Genomic DNA, 19687 nt, shown 5'->3' on the forward strand with positions numbered 1-19687 from the left:
AGAGGATAATGGGAACATAAAATTTCATGACAATTAAATGGCTATAAGCTGTAGCTAACTTTCATCTGAGTTTCAGAAATTTTATTGTATCAGTTGCAGCAGTATAAGCCCAAAGCGACTTTTGCGTCCTCCCAGTTTACATAATAGTACGGCCGTGAAACAAGTCCAGATTAACCAGATAGATAAACCAGTATTTTCAGCTGAGAAAGAAGTTGCTTTCTTTACTGGGTTGCTCCAACCCTATCCCGGGGGATTAAGCGTAATTCAGAACCGTGCTTAAGAAAGACATTGCCTGAGCCAGATAAAATCATGTCAAACAATAATTCAAACTCTAAATAGCACCGGGTGAGGCAGAATCACTAACACTAAAGAGTGCATAAATTATTGTGGTTCAAAAAGACAAACTGACAGATCCAAAATTATAGAACTTCAAAACCAATCTAAACCGAATTAAAGCATAAGGGGGACAATTATCCATGCCCAACTTAAAACTTGTTTTGGCTTCTAACAAGAGAAAGGGAATTTAATAGAACACATAATTTAAAAAGAGAATCAACTCTATGCACCATTAAATGCATTCTTGTGCAATAACAATAACTTCTCAGAGGAATCAGAAAGACAAGTTCTAATTATGAAAGAAATCCAATTTTCATGTAAGACTGAGAGAAGTATCTGAGAAATGAGAATATAATAGTGGTTTCATAACAGAAGCAAAAGTTTTGCAAGTACTAATTTGACAGCATCTGTAAAGGCAACCATTTTCGCTTTCAAACCTCAATTTATTTACCTATTTCACAAATATTCCATGAAGATTTTAATAAACTAATTTGGATTCTGATCCAGATCAAGGGCAGGTTTAAACGACGAACAAGAATTAACTGAAAGTTTTGATTAAGAAGCAACAACTCCTTAATTACATGATGAGTATTGTTTGTATTAGAACATGACACGCCAATACTTCTTTTTGGGTTGATGATATTTAGTTCCAGGGTAGTGTTCAGACAAGCAGAGTTTTTCCATACAGATGCCATTTATGAATCAGGACAACAAACAAAATGAAATGACAAAGTTTATCAATATTGAGAAAGCACCGGCATACCTGCACTTTGTTGTGGATTGATCCCTACTCCATCTGGATATCAACACAATAATTTCGGAGTAAGAAAAAGCAAAGAGTATAGAATGAAAAGCATCCAAAAGGTAATTAGACAATTTGACTGAGCTAGGCTAGCTAAAGTAAGAGAAACTACCAGAGACTTTATCTAGCTAAGGCACTTTTCAATGGCACCAACCAAGAATTTAAATGTTCTTTCCCCATCACCAATTCGGTTATATGATATTAACCCATTTAACAAGGTTCTTCTACTGTCATCCTAACACTAATGCATGAGAAATGCAAGCAGCTCTTCTTTTTTTTTTTTTTTTTTTTCAAATTTTGCAAAATCATTCAAAAACTGAATCGGAAGCTGATAAAGTCAAAGTTGTGCTCTCATGGGAATTTTCCGTTTTAAAAACACAGGGCATAAAGCAACACTGGATGAAGTGTAGAGTATAAACATGAGCATAAAGCAACACCTAAATTCAGTTTAGATATATATCATCACAGAAACTTTTTCACTTTTCACAAAAAGGAAAAAGAAAATCTGATATACACTTTAATTATTAGCACAAATTTGAGGCCTTTATTTCTCATTTTTCTGTTTAAATAAAAAAGTTCAAGAGCAGAATAATGATAAAAAAATTATTAATCAGACTACTATAAATTATCTAATATTTGGGAAGAACGAATAAAATACAAAAAATCAATGGTAATTTATTTATGAAACCGAACCCTAGAACACTAAATGCTTTAAATATTTAATTTTTTTACCGTTGGTGATGATAGCGCTAGTTTGAGGAGGGACTTTGAATTCCTCAGCTGCAAATTTCAGAACAGCCGTGAAGGGTGCTGCTTCTGGTACACTAAAGCTGCAAAAATTGTTGCAAAAACCACAATCAGTTATAAATTCATATTAGAAAAGAATTAAGAAAGTCACTCAGACCTAGATTAAAAAATTTACACTTTGAAAGGGAGCTTTGGATCAGAAGTAAGCGTCACTTTGAAGGACACCTTTCCACCACCACCACTGCTTGCCATGAATTCCACCCGATCCTACTTGCTGCTTCCTATTTCAGAGCTCATTTATTAGTTGTAACCAAGAAAAAGAAAAAACAAAAAGAAATTCATTTATTACTGTTGTGGCTAATCTAGCAATAAGGTGATCAAATCATAGAATTCACTCTTTCATTGTAAAATAAAACTGGAAGACTAGAGTGTCATGTGTTCGGCAGTTAACAGTTGTAAAGAGAATGAAAAAACTGAGACAAAGGACATAGCAGATTCGAGAACAACCACAAGGTTCTCTTCAACAACGGTAATACCAGAGAGATAAAAGGACAAGCACAACCCAAAGACTACAAACCAAAAGAAGCGTGCTGCTGTTAAAGCCCCGGAGTGCATTATTAAACAATTGATTGAATTACAGAATATGAAAAAGGAGAGAGAAGAATCTACCAGACTAATCAGATAATTAAGAAATGAGTCGAAACTGTATTTGAGGAAGAAACAAGTGAATAAATCTAAGCAAATCCCCAATTAATAATCTGATGTTTTTGGTGCAAACATAGAAAATAAAAAGGAGAAACATTCATAAGAGAATCCAGATAATAAGTTACAATTCATTCTAAACATACCAAATAAGTCACAGAGATCATTATCACAAATTCAAATAAAGATAATTCATTTCCAAAAGAAACTCTCTACCAAGATATTACCATCAATAAAAAAATTCCTAAAGCAATTAACACCAAGAGAAAGAGGGGAACTGACCTTCCCACAGAGAGATTCAAATAGCTATCGGCAACGGCAACAACGGCAGCAGATCCGGCGGCGAAAGCAGACGTCGAAGAAGAAGAAATTTGTTACGGAAGCTAGTTTATTGATAAGTAGTAACTCGATGAATTTTTATAATTATTTATTATTTGGATAAAATATATATCTCCAAAAAAATAAAGAAAGATTCCTTCTGTTACATTTCAATCCTTTTTTTCTTTTAAAGAAAGTTACATTTCAGTCCTTAAACAACGATGTTGGCTCTTTCAACCCATTTCCTAAATTTATTTACAAAATAGCATTATAATCCATCTAAATTATGTAGAAATGAATAAAAATAAATATCAAACCTTTCTATTTTTTTAAATTGATGGCGATTCGTTCTTAAAAATAAAATTGATTTTCTTTATTTTTGAAAACAATGTAGTAATTTTTTTCAATTATTTTTGCATTTAAAAATAATAATTTATACTTAAATTAAATAAAAAATTGATATTATTTCCAACTTAAATTATTTGAAAAATTAAACTCGCTTAACCGAAGAGTAACAAAAACAATCTAATTTATATGAAGGCATATTATAGAAATATATTTCTAAATTAAAAAAAAATATAGATTTTAATTTAGTTTAAGCATAAATTGAGTTCTTGAAATAAAGAATTGTAAATATTAGAGTATATTTAACAAATTTGTGGAGAATTGTTAGATAATAACAATAGTGGGCAAGGTTAAGGACAACTAAAAATTAGAATGTAGTTTCAGCCTAAAATAACCACTTCAGTACCTCTATTTTTCTAATTTTGCATATTGATTTATTTAGTTATGATAATGATGAATTAATTGTTTTTAAAGGATTTTAAATAGAAGAAAGAATAACTTGCCACAATAAAGATTAACATACTTTTTCCAAAATTCATATAAAGATTTAGAAAATTTAGTTACTATTGTAAGTCTAATCTTATTTTTACTTTTCTTTATTTTGGTTACCCAATTTATCATTATCAAAGGTAATTTACAAAGATTTATATGCAAGTATTACATAGTACACCTTGCACACTCTACAATCTTGTGTAGGGTTACAAAAAATAGATTGAGGAGTTTCTTTTTCATTTTTTACAGGTTAATTATATTTTATAAACATTTAATAAAACTTTAATTTCATTAAAGAACAGAAGTAGAGAAATAAATATTTAAGATTTTCTAAAAGGGCTTGATTAAAAAGAAAGTTTTTTTCTTTTTAAGAAAACATTGTTTTAGGGTTGGACTGTTTTTTTTTTTTTTTTTTAATAAAATTCCTTCAAAAATGAAACAATAAGGATAAAAGGATCGATGGATGGAATTTCGAAGTTACAGGTACTGAAATGGTAATTTTATTTTCTAGCCTTTACTAGTTACTGCCGTGGCATTACCAGTACCCAACAATGGTAGGCCACTAGTAGTAGTAGTAGTAATAAATGTTGTTTCAAATAATCCATTATCTAATTTGAGAAGATGACCAGCAACAGCAATCAAGATGTTTTGCTTGATCCCCAGATTGATCACTATTCTCAAACCCAATCTCAACCGCAGCCCCATCCAGTCCAATCAAATTCCCACCACATCCAACCGCAGCCACGTCGTCCACGTGGCTTCGCGGCAACTGCAGCAGCAGCAGCGGCAGCAACGGACCCCACGAACACTACTGCGGTTAATGTCTCAGGTAGAGGAAAAAGAGAGAGGGAAAAGGAAAAAGAGAGAACAAAACTTAGAGAACGGCACCGTCGCGCTATTACCAGCAGAATGCTGGCCGGTCTTAGGCAATATGGTAATTTCCCACTCCCTGCACGTGCTGATATGAACGATGTTCTTGCTGCTCTGGCTCGTGAGGCTGGTTGGACTGTTGAATCCGATGGCACTACTTATAGACAATCTCCTGCTCCTAGTCAATTGGTTAGTGTTTTCCATTCTAATTAATTATTTTCTCTGTTGGTTTTGTTTATATAAACTTTGTTTGGAATAAATTAAGTGAATTAAGTTCTTTGTTTTTGAAAGAATCGAATTCTGGCAACTATAAGCTTCCAAACATGATAAAATGGTTTGAATATTTTTAAAATTTCAACTGAATTCTATTTAGTCAATACTCGCATTTGGAAAGCATGTATTTGCTATAATCCAATTCTTTCAACTTTAGAAAAAGCATTAGGCATGTTTAAAGAAATGAAATCATGCCTAAAGATTCACATGATTTGGAGAAGAATTCAATTCAATTAAGCTTTTGACATGATTTATTTTTAATCGATGCCTAAGAAGTTTTTTTCTTATCCGGAGTTCCCAAACAAGGTTTATAATAGTGTCTAATTGTGCTTAGGGATCATTTGGTGTGAGATCAGTTGAAAGTCCAGTTTCCACTGCTAAAGCAGCCGCTGCATTGGAATGTCATAATCATCATCAGCAGTCTGTTTTGAGAATCGATGAGAGTTTGTCACCGCCGTCTCTTGATTCTGTAGTGATGACAGAGGGAGATACGAGGACTGACAAATTTGCCCCTCTCACTTCAGTTGATTGCTTGGATGCTGATCAGGTATTTGTGCTACTGCTGTAATTTTTCCTTATTTTATTACCATTATCTTTTAGATATAATTCATGAAGATAACGAGCAGAGAATCTTTACATATTTATGCTTTTCTAATTATCCTATTTAATAGCTAACGTTGGCAGTTACAAAAGATTCCTATACCTGACTTTAATACACAAGTAACTAGCTACTCTCCCATTGGATAAGCAACTTGTAATCTTTTTAATCCTATTGGATGAGAAATCACTCAAGGTTTCAGAAAGAAATAAAACTTAAATCTGAATGAGATTGCAATTTATCTTGCAAAACTTTTGCATCTAGAATTTCTTACTCGTCAGAGGCAAGGTTCTTTTAACATCATACTTACACCTAGTTTAACTGTTAAACACAATCCAAAAGGAACATAACTGTGGAAGAATCTCTCTACTGTCGCTGATTGACAACGGGGTCGGGAAAAAAAAAGGCAATATAAACATATACATGGAGCCAAAGTTGCTTTAGACATTCTTAATGCTTGAAATCATAATATTTAAGGGATTTAGCCTCCAAGTTTGGCTATAGTAAAATGGGCATATTTTAAATGGGGAGTTTGCTACAGCTTCTTCTTAGCTAATCAGGAGTTCTCAAATGAATGTGAAAAACAAACAAAAGCAGCAAAAGTGTTAACACACTCTCCAATCCAACCGATGGTGCCATTATTGGTTTTATTTGTATTGTTTGTGTTTCCTTGCTTTTTCTCCTTATTTGACTTGTGTTATATGATCTATCAGTATATTGAGTTACTGACTTGTGTTATTTTCTTTTCTACTATTCCTTTTTCTTTTCCTTGCTTTACCACAAATGAGGTGACTACAGCTTTTTAAGTGCCTAGCTAATCCCCTGGTACAAGCAACCTAGGTTCTATAGCACCACAATGTACCAGGTTGATTCCTTGAATATGGCACTATGCACTAGTCAAGAGACACTGCGATAATATCATAGAGTGACCCTAGGGACATAGAAGGCATGACAACCATTGGGTCAACCCTGGGGGCTTCTTTTTACCTGTGATGAGCTTTTTGTTTCCTTTAATTGCCTACACATTCCAATGATCTTGCATGTGCGTTAAGCCATAAAATCATGTCTAATTACTGGTTGACTCATGCAGCTTATACAAGATGTTCGTTCTGGTGAGCATGAGGGTGATTTCACAAGCACTTCATATGTTCCTGTTTATGTAATGCTTGCTGTAAGTTTTTGCTTTCTGCTTCTTGCTGGTTCAGTTTGTTGTCTTATGGTTTAAATTCAAATTCTTATGGATCTCCTTTGCACTTATCTGCATTTCTTCTGCGACATTGCATTCTATATGCATTTACTTTATGCTTGGAATTCTTATAGCATCTTTCGATTATAATTTTCATGCGGAGCTTCTATTACATTTTCCTTTCCAAATGCTAAAATTCTTGAACTGTTGTGGCAGACTGGTTTTATCAACAATTTTTGCCAGTTGGTTGATCCACAAGGTGTCAGACAGGAGCTAAGCCATATAAAGTCTTTAGATGTAGATGGTGTCGTAGTAGAATGTTGGTGGGGAATTGTTGAAGCATGGGGCCCTCAGAAATATGTATGGTCTGGCTATAGGGAACTCTTTAACATCATCCGGGAATTCAAATTGAAATTGCAGGTGATGTTTTGTGGTGTATCTGACATATCTGCACATGGTCAGAGTACAAATTTTATATACGACCATTCCTTTATCTGCTGTTTTTATTTATTCATGTTTTCTTTGGCCAACAAAGACCAGTCACATTGATTTTGTAGATGTTTTGGCCACAATAAATCTGTTGTTTTGTATGGGGGTATAACTGACTGATTCATTTTCAAATGTTGCAGTTATACCTATTTTGTGATATTTTAATTGGAGCTTCAGACTGAACTTTCCTGATTTGAACTTGAAACTAGTTTCAATCCCAAATTTTCTTAAAAAAAGTTAAAATCTGCCAGAGGATGCGTTCTTCAATAAATTAACAAATCAGATTTTGTGATGGTCGATTCTCTCCCCTTCAGGATTTCTATATGTGAAATTCTTGTAGTGAAAGAGATATTTTATTTGTTGATAGTTTCCAAACAAGTTTTTGTTTGCCAGAATGACCTGATATGCTTGAAATTGCCATTTCCTAGTATGGCCAAGTGTATAGGTCTCTGTGCTCTCTGCTTAGTAATCTAATCTCTCTCTCTTTTCTCTCTCTCTTTTCTCTCTCTTTCTCTCTCTCTCTCTCTCTCTCTCTCTCACACGCACACACACACACACACACACACACACACACAAACACACATGTAAAAGTCACAGACAGAGGCTAGGTTTTCAGGACTTGCAACCATTTTAATGCATTTCAGAGTTTTTAAACTGTTTAATTAAGTGTTTCTTAAATCACCCGAGTATATCAGTAACTGGATTGCCTCTCTCTTACATAGTATAGTTCTAAGAGCTTTTCTACGTGTCACATAAGGACAAGATGTACAATGTAGATAGAAAGGATTTGAAATTGCATCCTTGTCTTCAGCTGGATATTTTGTTTGTTTCTTGCGAGCGAGAATATATATTATGATTGTGAGAAATGTCCAAGTAATTCCTCCCTTAAGGTTACTTTTTTCCTAATTGTCTTTTATGGTTTTGGTTAAAATGGAAAATGCCATCTTCATAATTGCCAATTTAATTTGAGACCTTTTTCTTCAATCTTGAAGGTTGTAATGGCATTTTATGAGTATCAAGGAAGTGATTCTGAAGAAGTTTTGATCTCCCTCCCTCAATGGGTTTTAGAGATTGGGAAAGAGAACCAGGATATATTCTTCACAGACCGTGAAGGAAGGAGGAATACCGAATGCCTATCTTGGGGTATTGACAAGGAACGAGTTCTAAAAGGGAGAACTGGCATTGAGGTATTAAAACATTGTTTTTACTTCTTCTCTGCATCCTGAGGTTTTAAAATATCATTTATGAAGCCACACTTGTTACTCCTATGCATCTTGCTTGCACCTAGTTTTGATACTCTCTCTCTCTCTCTCTTAAATCTCAATTAATATCACTTAGAATTTGCTTGTAAATATACTGTACTTAGGTATTTGAATTATCTCACATCTGGGGAATATATCCTAGGATCAGATATGCATCGCAATCAGTCTTTCTTTTCAGGTGACTTGATGTATAGTTGCTTATAGTCTTCCGTTTATCCTGAAACCCCAGTTTCAAATGAGGATATTTGGACCCCGGTGGGTGCTTTGACATGTGGAGTCAGTGGACATCCACAAAATTTTGAGATAAAACCCAAGTCCAAGTCCTAACAAATACCCTTATTAAATGAGTCCAAGTTATTTTGTTCCATGTCTAGGTTGAAACATGGTAGAAATAAGTTGCACAGGAAGAGAGCACAACAATATGAGGGTCTGGGAAAAGAGTTTAAGGTTTGCTCTGCCAATTATAGCCCTCTGCATAATACTCGCTTTCCTTTTTGTACATCATGAGTGCATCTGCCATTTTAGTTGTTTGTTAACCTTTGCATAGACTTCAAGCAATTATTTATTGATTTCTGTTGAGCATTGCAATTTTGAAATATGTACAGGTTTATTTTGACTTCATGAGAAGCTTCCGAGTGGAATTTGATGATTTGTTTGCAGAGGGTATAATCTCTGCCGTTGAAATTGGGCTTGGAGCATCTGGGGAACTGAAGTACCCATGTTTTCCTGAAAGGATGGGATGGAGATATCCTGGTATCGGTGAGTTTCAGGTATCTGTTTAAGTTGACGCCATGAGTATCTTTTCCTTTTGTGATTCATTCAGAGACATTTGTTGTTGTTTGTAGGCTGCAAAAGAATATTATTAGATGGGGAAACTGCACATCATGTTTATGTACATCTCCATGATACATGGCTGTTTGCATAGTTGAAAAAAATCACTTTCAAGAATGATTCATCATGATTTTGAAATTTTATGTAAATCAGTTGTACGCATGATAAGTGAATAGTTTTCTGATTACACTAACAGAGATAAGTAGTTTAATTTTTGTTTTAGTTAATCTAGAGTGTTTTCAATATTTTAATATGGTAACCTGTGATGTTCTTATAGAATCACTACAGTAGCTAGTAATTCAAAGTGTTCTAGAATTTCTTTGGATAGATCTCACAGTCATCCCTGAAGATATCACTTATGCACACTATTGTTCTTAAACCTTTTCTAATTTAAATATGATTGGACATTTATTTTCTTATTAATAGAATCCTGAGAGCTCCCAATCCAGCTTACAAATAAAAACAATTTTAAAAGATTGTGAGGCTTTAGGGGGAGTGAGAACTAACTCAAGTGAAAGAGGGAAAGAGAGAAAATTTGGAGAGAGAAGAGAATAATTGGGAAGGTGAGTAGAAAACATAGAGAAATGCAAGAGAAAAAAGTAGGATCTGGTCTCATTTTCAGAGGAAAATTGAAAAGAATACATTTAATGGAGTGCACATCAACAATTCAGTAGAATTCAGAATCTCATGTATTATGGCATGAGGGATACTATTGACATTAAAATAAATGTTCGATGATTTTTAATTTATAATTTGAAGTGTAAGTATAACAATGTGCATCACTCACAATTTCAAGGACTAGAGTAAAATTTTACCCTAATCTCGTGTGCATAAAGTTTTCATTTAATCTTTATATGTATGAGAATCTAGAAAGAACAATGTATGATTTGTGTGTGTCACTGTGTCACTAAACGTGGCACTATCAGAACTGTGAAACCTAACACAATACTGCATGATTGCTGTCCCATGCTTTGCTATCATCACTAATTTGCTTTTTTCTGGTTTGATTCTTCATTGGACTTCATATGTTGCTTATTGTAATTCAGTCAGTCTATTTTTATATTTAACTCTAAAATTGGCCCTTTTTGTACAGTGCTACGATAAATATCTACAACAAAATCTACGCAGTGCTGCTCAATCGCGGGGGCATCCTTTTTGGGCTAGGGGCCCTGATAATGCTGGTCAATATAATTCCAGGCCACATGAAACTGGGTTCTTTTGTGAAAGAGGTGATTATGATAGTTATTTTGGGCGCTTTTTCCTCCATTGGTATGCCCGGACGTTGATAGATCATGCTGATAATGTCTTGTCTCTTGCAAGCCTCACCTTTGAGGATACAAGGATAATTGTTAAGGTGAATATGCGCGTAGTTTAATTTCTGTCATAATATGTTAAAGCTGAACTAATGGCGTTCTGCATTGCTATTTTTCTAGCAGTGCTAAGGGTGCAATGTCTTTTTTGTACTGAACTGTGATGATGGTGGGACTGTTTATTGTTAGCACTAGTGTGCTTTTAATGGTAATGTAGTTGATGGGGTGCTGTTGGTGTCAGTCAGTATTGGTGATGGTAGTTTATTTATGAATTACTTGCACTTGCTTTTCGATTGAACACCACGTGGAAACAAGTGACTTTTTGTAAAGAGAATGCTAGCAAAGAAAAGGTTTTAGCTTGTTACATTTAAATTTGCAAAGCAAGCTAAAGTGATAATGTTGTTTCTTCTGCTTTCCTTTTTTCTTTTTGGAAAAGTAATCAATAGATAAATTAAAGATCTTAATCCACAGATTCCAGCAGTTTATTGGTGGTATAAGACTTCTAGTCATGCAGCAGAGCTAACTGCGGGATACCATAACCCCACAAACCAGGATGGCTACTCTCCAGTTTTTGAGGCTTTGAAGAAACACTCGGTCACAGTAAAATTTGTATGCTCAGGACTGCAAGTTTCTGCTCATGAGAATGATGAAGTACTTGCTGATCCCGAGGGCTTGAGTTGGCAGGTGATGATCCTTTCTGTTGTCTCTCTATAACCTCCTAGTTTCTTAGGTTACCTTGCTCTTGGATGTTGCAAGGAACTCAGGGCCAATGCTGTGTGAAAAAAGTTTCTCAGTATTTAATGTTGACATTACGTAGACTGCTATTACCATGTAAATGTGGGTATTAATTGGTCCATAGCTGATTCTGCAGGTTTTAAACTCTGCTTGGGACCGAGGACTGACCGTAGCTGGTGTGAATGTGCTTTCATGTTACGATAGAGAAGGGTGTATGAGAGTGGTTGAGATGGCAAAGCCAAGGTGCAACCCTGACCACCGACAGTTTGCATTCTTTGTCTATCAACAGCCATCTCCTTTGGTTCCAGGAACACTTTGCTTCACCGAGTTGGATTACTTCATCAAGTGCATGCATGGTAAGAATAAACCCTAACACATGCATGATCCTTAACATAACATTGAATCTTTTATTTGGTTTTCCTTGCATTTTGGCAATTAAAGCGTGGCATGCATTTTGATTGCAGCTAAGAAGTTTCATTTTTAATTTAAAGAGAGACCTCTATTAATGATCAACAGGTCATTTAATTGTTTGAAAAATCATTTATCGGCACCTTTTATATGACCATAATGTAGGAGCGGGGAAATCCACCACACAGAAGCATTACAAGAGGCTTTGTCATTCTCACACTTAATCTGGAAGTTAAAAAAAAGATTAAAAAATATATCATCTCTTTTATCATAGATATTTCAGATGAATATATTATGTAACATGCTGTCATTGGGATCCATTTATCATGAGTGCATTATAAAAGTTTGTTTCACTGAATGAATCTGACTCCAAAGTTAGGTCATTATGTCATCCATCTGACAGTTGACCAGAGGGAATATCATATGCCCATGGTCTTTCATGCCTTTAAAGATAGGTTTTGTTGGATTCCTTGAATTCAGAAGTGAACTGTGAATTCTCTAACCACACAGTTTATATTTGCTGTATATGGATGGGCTCCTGCAACTCTGTATGAACCTGGTGTCCTTTACTGATATTTACAAAATTATTGTACCCAAAAATTCATCTGTTCGTTTGATATTCTATTGTGTGTTTTGCAAGTTTATTCATATTGATTTGGTCTTTGCAGGAGATTTAACGGGAGATATAGTATCGTGACAGGTAGTGGAGTTTTCCCTTGGATAGACTGAAATAGAAGCTAATTCCAACTGCAGTCATATTTGCAGCTTCAAGCACCAAATTTGGAAGCTCTTGTTTGAAGGTCGTCATAGAGTATGCAATAGTTGCTTGTTTTATTGGTTATTGCCTAGTAGTTTTTCCAACTACCAAAGCGTTCGTTCTCTACCTGAAAAATGTCAGCGGAGGTAATTGGACTAATTCCGGAAATTGTACATAACCTTAGTATTATTATTAAGGATGCTTTGATTTGCGCAGAGCAAGATTCCCATTTTCTTGGAAATGGTAAGTCCAAACATTTGACCCTTTCTTTTTTTTTCTTTTCTTTCTTCTCTCTCTCTTCAACCATTTTTTTTTAATGCTTTTAATAGTCTTTTTTGCCCATCTTAAATCCCAAAAAACAAAATTCAAAAGAAAATACAAAAAGTTGATCTGTGCCATGGCCTGTCTTAATTTATTAATTTATATTAAAATTTATTATAATAAAATATTATATTAATACTAAAATTAATTGTAATTATGTTTTATATATATTTCTTAAGTTTATTTTAAGTATTTTCTCACCTAATAACTCATAAATGTTAAATAAATTATAAAAAAAAAAATAAATTCTTTTGAAATTATATAAAAGAAGAAGATAAATGTCTATGTTTTGATATTCCTACTCATATGATCTAAGGTCATATCCAATTTGTATTGAGGCCAATATTTCCTTGTACGTGGGACACATTCAATTTATATTTTTTAGGGTTAGTATTCATGCCAATGGAAGGAAGCTTACCTGTAGTTGCTATTCGTGCAAATGCATCGACGTCGTGTTGTTTGAAACTTTTGGAGAAAAAAGAATTGTAATTTAAGACCAACTCCAAACTAAAACGGTAAACGTTCTCCTTTGATCTCTTTTTTTATCCAAGAATAAGATTAGGAGTTGCAATAGATTGACAAAACGACGAAAAAGAACAAACAAACAATTGGCCCTTGTTATTAGGTTATAATAAACGAAAAATATCATTAATAGATCTTCTTGTAAATTTGGAGAGGTTCAAAATTATGGGACACTTTGTAACTTTGTTTTCTTTTGAATACCATCTGTAAAGACCAATTATCAGCAGTTTAATGTTTGTTTGAATGTGCTACATCAAAGAAAACTAACTAGAAGTTTTTAGTTTCATACAATGAAGAGGTCCTTTTCGACGGATTCATCATTTTAGTGATTCAAAGAGGACCAAGAACAGGGAAAGATATAGATTGATGTTGATAACCTTCTTGCTTAAAACAATGCCTCAAGCTAAGCACTAAATTTGTCCCAAAGACCAAAGGAATATTATATCAAGTGAAGAATAAGATATACTTCGCCCCTCCCAAGCTTCAATTCCAACCTCAAACATCACCAAGGTGCTGACCTCTAATCAGTTGGAACCAAACATGACAACCAATGTCCTGGCAGAAAAGGGTTCAAGTTTTCTGCAATTTCTTTTTCATTTTGCATTTTATCATGCTAAATTACTTGTACTCTGCCGGACAAACTAGCCATCTTAGTTTTTCGAAGGGAATGAATCAGGACTGCAAACATCCCCACGACAAAGTGGACATAACCTGAAACAATAACAAAGTTAACAAAATACTTCTGTATCAGGGACGCTTAAACTAGATTAATACAACTGAAGTCGATCATCTGACAGGAGGAATATCATACCAGAAGCTATTGTGCAAGGTATGAACATGATGACATAACGAGAAGTAGCCAGATAACAAAATCATAATCCAATGGAATCAGAGCTTTTTTTTTTTTTTTTTTATAATTTGTGATGGAAACTTGTGCAAGCCATTTAATTTTATGTGCAGTATAATGAATGTAGAAATGAATCGAGCAGTGTATCAATGTAAAAAGTTTATTTGTTAAACAATGCTCAAAAGTTCTGGGACAAATTTGAAAGAAGCATAGCATAATGCAGAAATGAAATGCATAACCTAAGGTTCATTCCATCTAATGATTTACATTCCACACAATATGATTTTTTTAAGCAGTCTCATCCAGCCAACAGAAGTTCTTTTCTGATACTAGACACTTTGCTCGGCTTTCTCTTTGTTCAACTTTCAAATAGTTTTATCAAAATGTTTCAGCAATTATCACTAAATACAAGACTGGTATTATCAAATATCCAAGGATTTGCAAACTCTTTTGTCTCTATTTCAAAGACCTGTCCAACTAAATTTATGCATTCTCTGCAATTAGTCTCACGAAACATTACAGACGTAGTTAAGAATTAAGAAATGAGTCGCTCAAAACTTATTTAAGGAAAAAAAAACAAAACTTGAAATGATTTTTCTGCCTGCCATCTCTCTCTTCCTCTTTCCACATCAAAATTCAGGAATGCTAAAATCTTGCATCACAACAGTATAGCTTCGTAAAATCAGTTATATAACAAGAAAGCTACATCTCTACTGTAGGGATGAAGTCTCTTAAGAATTTCTCTCTGGTTTTGTCATTGTAGAATTTTGGGGGATGTTTCACTTTGTAGGCTCCAATAATTTACAGTTTCCACCCAAAAAGAAAAAAAAAAGAAACAACAAAAACAGAAAGATGTTTGGACTCTTAACCCCTAGTTTAGAGTGTGCAGTTACCATGAAAACTAGAGTAGTGTCTGAAACCAAATGGTTGGCATATCAAATTGTACCATCCAAGCGGTCGACCCATCAAAATGATGGGTCACACCATTCTAAACACCACAACCAGAAATCATGGCATTTTGTAGAGTTACCACCTTAATATCTTGGCCCGACTTACCAAGTTCATCCTCAAGCAAAAAATACAAATGACATTTCTAACAACAGTGGTGTCAATAGGTTCTCAATGAAATTGCAATAAGAGGTGCATGATGAGAAATCACTTGCACACCACATTGTAGACCCTCTTACATCAACAACTAAATCAAATTTTAACTGACAGATCTACTTTTCAATAATAGGACTACTTCAACTTCAAAGCAATGTGGGCACTTTCTATCTTCGCTGGCATAATGATTTGGATTTGGAAGGAGTAACAAATGAATGATGTGGGAGTGGAAAAAGTAAGTTTTAATACGTTCTCTAGAAATAATCTAGATATTCTTCTTAACCTTTTACTTGTAATACCATTTATTCTTTCTGTTTTTCAAACAAAACAACAGTTTCCATGTGTGTGATGTTTGATAAGTTCGCCAGTAGCTAATAGGTAACTTGAATTGAACATAAAGATACATGAGGGTTTCAATTGAGCAAAAATGTGTTTCAACTGCAACCGGAGGAAAAAGAAGTTGTTGAGAAAAAACCACAGGATCAAGGAATTTTTAACGGCTACCTATTAATGAGGATGCATGCATGGATGTGTAAATATTATATGTAGTGCGTCTGGTTATTGAGGGGGTGAGAATTTTATTGTTAGTTACAAGTATAGAATTTAAATGAAAATGAGAATGATGCAATAGACAAATCCTGCATCATACCTGTGAATCTCCTTGAGCCACTTGTCTATACATGTTCTATGAAATTCATGATGGCAAGGCAGAATCCGCATGCTGTCCCCTTCCTCATACTCCACAAGGCAGATATAACATCTGTGTTTAGAAGAGAGGAAAAGATATTAAAAAGAAAAAGTATTGGGACATGACCAGCAATAAGTACTTACATTTGACTAAGAGTGATACACAAAGTAACTGGACCAGATTATGCACAAAGTATGCAGAAGGAAGAGACATGCTTTCACTGACAACCTCATCAAACACTATTTTCATGCACAAAATTGGAAACAAGATAAAGACCACAACTGAAAATGAGGTTATTTGTAGTACTCGTAAAGATATTGATATATTCTATCCATCTACATGTTAAATATTTCATACCAGACTGTCATACATAGTGATTAACATGAGGCAAGATCACTCTTACTGCATGTTGTCGCATAACTATTTTATCACACAGGCAAATACATATTCTAGTTTCTAATTTCATAAGGCAAAACATACTTTAAAAAAGCTCTTTTAATCATCAGTCCACAAGTAATGAAAGAAGAAAAAGACTATAAGTTTATAGATCAGTCAGAAAACAGATACGTCCCTACAGCAGTCATGGATGGCTAAAGGCTGATATATCAAACAATAGGTGTCTGGCTACCCTGAACAAGCTTTAAGTCCACAGTACAGTCTTATTAACCAGCCAACTAAAATGTGAGTAGCTCTCATAATTAAACACTTACTGAGCTGTGTCCTCATTCTGATGTTTCTGTGACTTAGTATATAATTTGACAGTCAATCGATCCACCACTTCCTTAGGTGCAGGTATAGATCCAAGAGAAGATATTGAAGGCTGAGAGGACAGCACCGCAGATTGCTGGTGAATTTCATCCAGAACCTAATTAAAATATATATAAAAGATTCAACTTATAGAGGTGGTAATGGAATTAATCAAATACTGGAAGATGGCTGTCAGTGATATTTATAGTGTATTACCTCAAACAGAGCTTCAGCTAGGATGACAATTCTTGATATGCTAGCTCTAGCACTTGTGTCATCATTTAAATTGGCATCTTGGTTAGTCGCATGACATGTACAACGACCTGTTCTATAATGACCAGATAATATACAAGATCTCTCATGTCCGGACAGGTTCTCAAAACGGCTTCCTAGTCGCTGAAGAGCACCGACCTACAGTATTCAATAGCCATTAAAACAGGTAACAGAGGCAAAGCAGATGGCAAAGGGATAGTATGGAGTCCAAGTAATGGGTCACTTTTATATCCTTACAGCTAAAAGAAGTTTCAGACATCAGGTAAGCAGAACGCAGAACATATTAAATCTAGATAACCCAATGGAAAAGATTTTGGTCCAAGTTATGTCCCAAATAATGCCAAATGGTTGGCAAGCCGAACACTACATGTACAGGCACTAATGTAGAATGATCCAAGCCAAAGATGCTGTGTTTGTGTCATGAAAATATGTGTTACAAAAACTTGAGTAATTACTTAGTGCAGGGATGTACAAACCTGAGATCGTATTCTTCTCCTCCGTTCAAGAAAGTTTGACCTATGTTCCAATAAGTCATGATACCTGGACGCTCTTGATCGTGTAGTTTCCAGCTCATGATCATGAGTGCTGCTAGAAGGAGGATATGTGGTTGGTGAGTTTAGACCATCGCCTTCAGATTCTGATACCCTTGTTTCACCACCCAAGGCTTGTCTCCCAATAACCTGAAAGACGTCTCTCAATTGTCTCTCTTGTTGCAAAGGACAAGATGTGACATCAGATAGTGATGATCGACGAAGAACTCTATCACGAAGTCTTCCCACACTAAGGGTTCTGCTAAAACGAACATTACTATCAGCAGGTTCTTGTGCTCCAGTTCGCCTATCAGACATTCTAGTCTCAAAACTATCTGAATCACTAAAAATTCTCGGAGAATGTGAGGTTCCATCGATCCACACTCTGGTGCTACCTCCTTCTCTCCGTGCATCATGACTAGAAGAAATTGTCTGATTACCTCGATTGTTGTCCAAGGAATCAGATGCCCCATTGTTAGGCTGCAAACTGGGATCAGTGTCTTCATGGTACACTCTGTGGGTTCTGTTGATCAGGGATGCAGGCAGCAAATCACTACTTTGTTGAGCTCCGTTTCCATCAATGACACCATTGCCAGATCTTGGATGAAGACATATACCCTTTTTTTCATTTAGCATTTGGAGATTTGTAGAAGAGTTGCAATAACCTCTAGATGAACCTAAACTAGTGGCTCTGCTAAGTCTAAAGCTCACATTACCAGGAACAAAGCTAAATCGAGAAAGAAAGCTACTTTGAGAGGTCAAAGCTGGACCAGAAGCATCTCGAGTGGAGCTGCTACCCACCCTGGAAGCAGCATTTGTGATACTAGCTTGACGCCATTCATCCAAGTCAACATTAGAAGATACACAAGTTTCATCAGATTGTTCACCTTTAACCTTTCTGTAAGACTCAATTTTGGCCTGTTCTAATTCTCTTTTAGTCTGGCCAGTAGATGAAGCATTGCCTTCATTTTCTTTGCTCATGTGATCACAAACCTGAGGCATGAGTACTACAATCTTAGTGCTTGAGGAATTTCTAGCTAATCAAACATCTTACTGATTGCATACAAATAATTAGATGCAATAAACACAAAAAATAGAAATATCTGATAGTCATTAAGTAAAAAGCTCCCCAATTCTCTTTTCTTTTTCCCTTTCAGTAGAGTTAAGACATCAATGCGTTCTTCCTCTTTATCAGTTTCCTCTAAATTAGTTATTTATTAATCTACAAGCATATGTGCTTCCATTGTTCAATACACAATCCAGTTGACCGGGAGATTGGAGCACATATTTAATGCAATTATGCTTATTATAATCGCATAAAATTCAATAAGAAGAAACAATAAGAAACAATAATAATTACGAAGGAGTAAACATTCTTTTGGGAAACTCTAAAAGGTGAAAAATAACCCAAATGCAAGAACAGAGAGTTCATATACATGAATCTTAGGATAATAAAGATTGAAAATCTAAGAGGAAAAGAAGAAGGACTTACTTGGTCATTGTCACCATTGTTTCTTCTGTCTCGACACTCAGAAGGCAACCCAAGACAATAACATGAATGGAAAAGCTTAACACTACACCCTTTCCCTTTTCCGCTTGATGATGAGACTTTGCTTCCACTTGATCCCATGTTTTGATTTTGCTCTCAAAAATGACACTCTTGTTACACTATTACCGCACCCACAATGACACCCATTATCCAATAATTATCTCCGGATCTGTTACACATTATTGATACCATAATGTTTTTGAATAATGGATTCATTACATTGGATTTAATGGGGAGGGATATGTTATTATTGTAAGAAAGAGGAGTGTGATTTCAAATAGAAGGAAAGCAACGTTTTGTTGCTTCTCACTTTGTGTGCAGAGAAAATTTATTAGTGTCTTAATGAACAGGTGCCACGTCACTGCTACAAAACATATTTTCTGCACTGCTGTCCACCAAATTATTTTGGTTATATATAAATTTCTTTTTCTTTTTCTTTTTCCAGAATAAATATTGTTTTGAATTGTTTTTAAAAGAAGAACCGAATATTCTTTTTTAGACATTTTGTAAATTTTGATAAACTACAAAAGAATTCTTTAGGAATACTCATTTTCTATTTAACAATTTATTTTATTATTTTACAATTGGTAATTTCTTTTCATTTTAATTTCCTGTTAGTTAATATACTAAAAATTTATGATCATA

At 34.7% G+C, this 19687-nt stretch overlaps 3 protein-coding genes across 6 annotated transcripts; 1 reads left to right on the forward strand and 2 right to left on the reverse strand.

The window, feature by feature from the left end:
• Window positions 1-6: 6 nt before the first annotated feature.
• On the reverse strand, window positions 7-3025 carry LOC8280123 (ubiquitin-fold modifier 1). 2 transcript variants are annotated; one of them, XM_015719628.3, is made up of 5 exons: window positions 2870-3025; window positions 2061-2166; window positions 1871-1968; window positions 1100-1132; window positions 7-292 (listed from the first exon to the last, which is right to left on the reverse strand). In XM_015719628.3, the coding sequence occupies exons 2-5, from the start codon at window positions 2135-2137 to the stop codon at window positions 222-224; spliced, it is 279 nt and encodes a 92-aa protein (XP_015575114.1). In that variant the 5' UTR covers window positions 2138-2166; window positions 2870-3025; the 3' UTR covers window positions 7-221. The 2 variants fall into 2 exon arrangements, with proteins under 2 accessions (XP_015575114.1, XP_002519920.1); XM_002519874.4 differs by having other exon boundaries at window positions 2061-2159; window positions 2870-3021.
• Window positions 3026-4282: 1257 nt separating this feature from the next.
• Window positions 4283-12729, forward strand: LOC8280122 (beta-amylase 8). Its single transcript, XM_002519873.4, has 10 exons — window positions 4283-4801; window positions 5220-5432; window positions 6574-6654; window positions 6886-7089; window positions 8151-8345; window positions 9026-9190; window positions 10345-10605; window positions 11033-11245; window positions 11433-11652; window positions 12373-12729. Exons 1-10 carry the CDS (start codon window positions 4364-4366, stop codon window positions 12399-12401), a joined length of 2019 nt encoding a protein of 672 aa, XP_002519919.3. The 5' UTR covers window positions 4283-4363; the 3' UTR covers window positions 12402-12729.
• Window positions 12730-13511: 782 nt separating this feature from the next.
• Window positions 13512-19359, reverse strand: LOC8280121. 3 transcript variants are annotated; one of them, XM_048374096.1, is made up of 6 exons: window positions 18986-19359; window positions 17440-18486; window positions 16907-17101; window positions 16654-16787; window positions 15905-16015; window positions 13512-14015 (listed from the first exon to the last, which is right to left on the reverse strand). In XM_048374096.1, the coding sequence occupies exons 1-6, from the start codon at window positions 19121-19123 to the stop codon at window positions 13955-13957; spliced, it is 1686 nt and encodes a 561-aa protein (XP_048230053.1). In that variant the 5' UTR covers window positions 19124-19359; the 3' UTR covers window positions 13512-13954. The 3 variants fall into 3 exon arrangements, with proteins under 3 accessions (XP_048230053.1, XP_048230054.1, XP_015575120.2); XM_048374097.1 differs by having other exon boundaries at window positions 15905-16041; window positions 16654-16808; XM_015719634.3 differs by having other exon boundaries at window positions 16654-16808; window positions 18986-19357.
• Window positions 19360-19687: the final 328 nt, after the last annotated feature.

This window comes from Ricinus communis, chromosome 5, assembly GCF_019578655.1.
Source record: "Ricinus communis isolate WT05 ecotype wild-type chromosome 5, ASM1957865v1, whole genome shotgun sequence".
NCBI classification, from domain to species: domain Eukaryota; kingdom Viridiplantae; phylum Streptophyta; class Magnoliopsida; order Malpighiales; family Euphorbiaceae; genus Ricinus; species Ricinus communis.

Bases quoted from the DNA above. Each gene is read 5' to 3' on its own strand.
- LOC8280122 (XM_002519873.4), top strand. From the start codon at position 4,364: ATGACCAGCAACAGCAATCAAGATGTTTTGCTTGATCCCCAGATTGAT. The intron at 10,606-11,032 runs GTGAATATGCGC...CTTAATCCACAG, and splicing joins ATACAAGGATAATTGTTAAG to ATTCCAGCAGTTTATTGGTG. The intron at 11,653-12,372 runs GTAAGAATAAAC...TGGTCTTTGCAG, and splicing joins CTTCATCAAGTGCATGCATG to GAGATTTAACGGGAGATATA.
- LOC8280123 (XM_015719628.3), bottom strand. From the start codon at position 2,137: ATGGCAAGCAGTGGTGGTGGTGGAAAGGTGTCCTTCAAAGTGACGCTT. The intron at 1,969-2,060 runs GTAAATTTTTTA...CAATTTTTGCAG, and splicing joins CCAAAGCTCCCTTTCAAAGT to CTTTAGTGTACCAGAAGCAG. The intron at 293-1,099 runs GTATGCCGGTGC...TATCTGGCTCAG, and splicing joins CAATCCACAACAAAGTGCAG to GCAATGTCTTTCTTAAGCAC.
- LOC8280121 (XM_015719634.3), bottom strand. From the start codon at position 19,123: ATGGGATCAAGTGGAAGCAAAGTCTCATCATCAAGCGGAAAAGGGAAA. The intron at 16,809-16,906 runs GTAATACACTAT...TATTTTAATTAG, and splicing joins TAGCTGAAGCTCTGTTTGAG to GTTCTGGATGAAATTCACCA. The intron at 14,016-15,904 runs GTATGATGCAGG...TTATTGTTTCAG, and splicing joins TGGCTCAAGGAGATTCACAG to GTTATGTCCACTTTGTCGTG.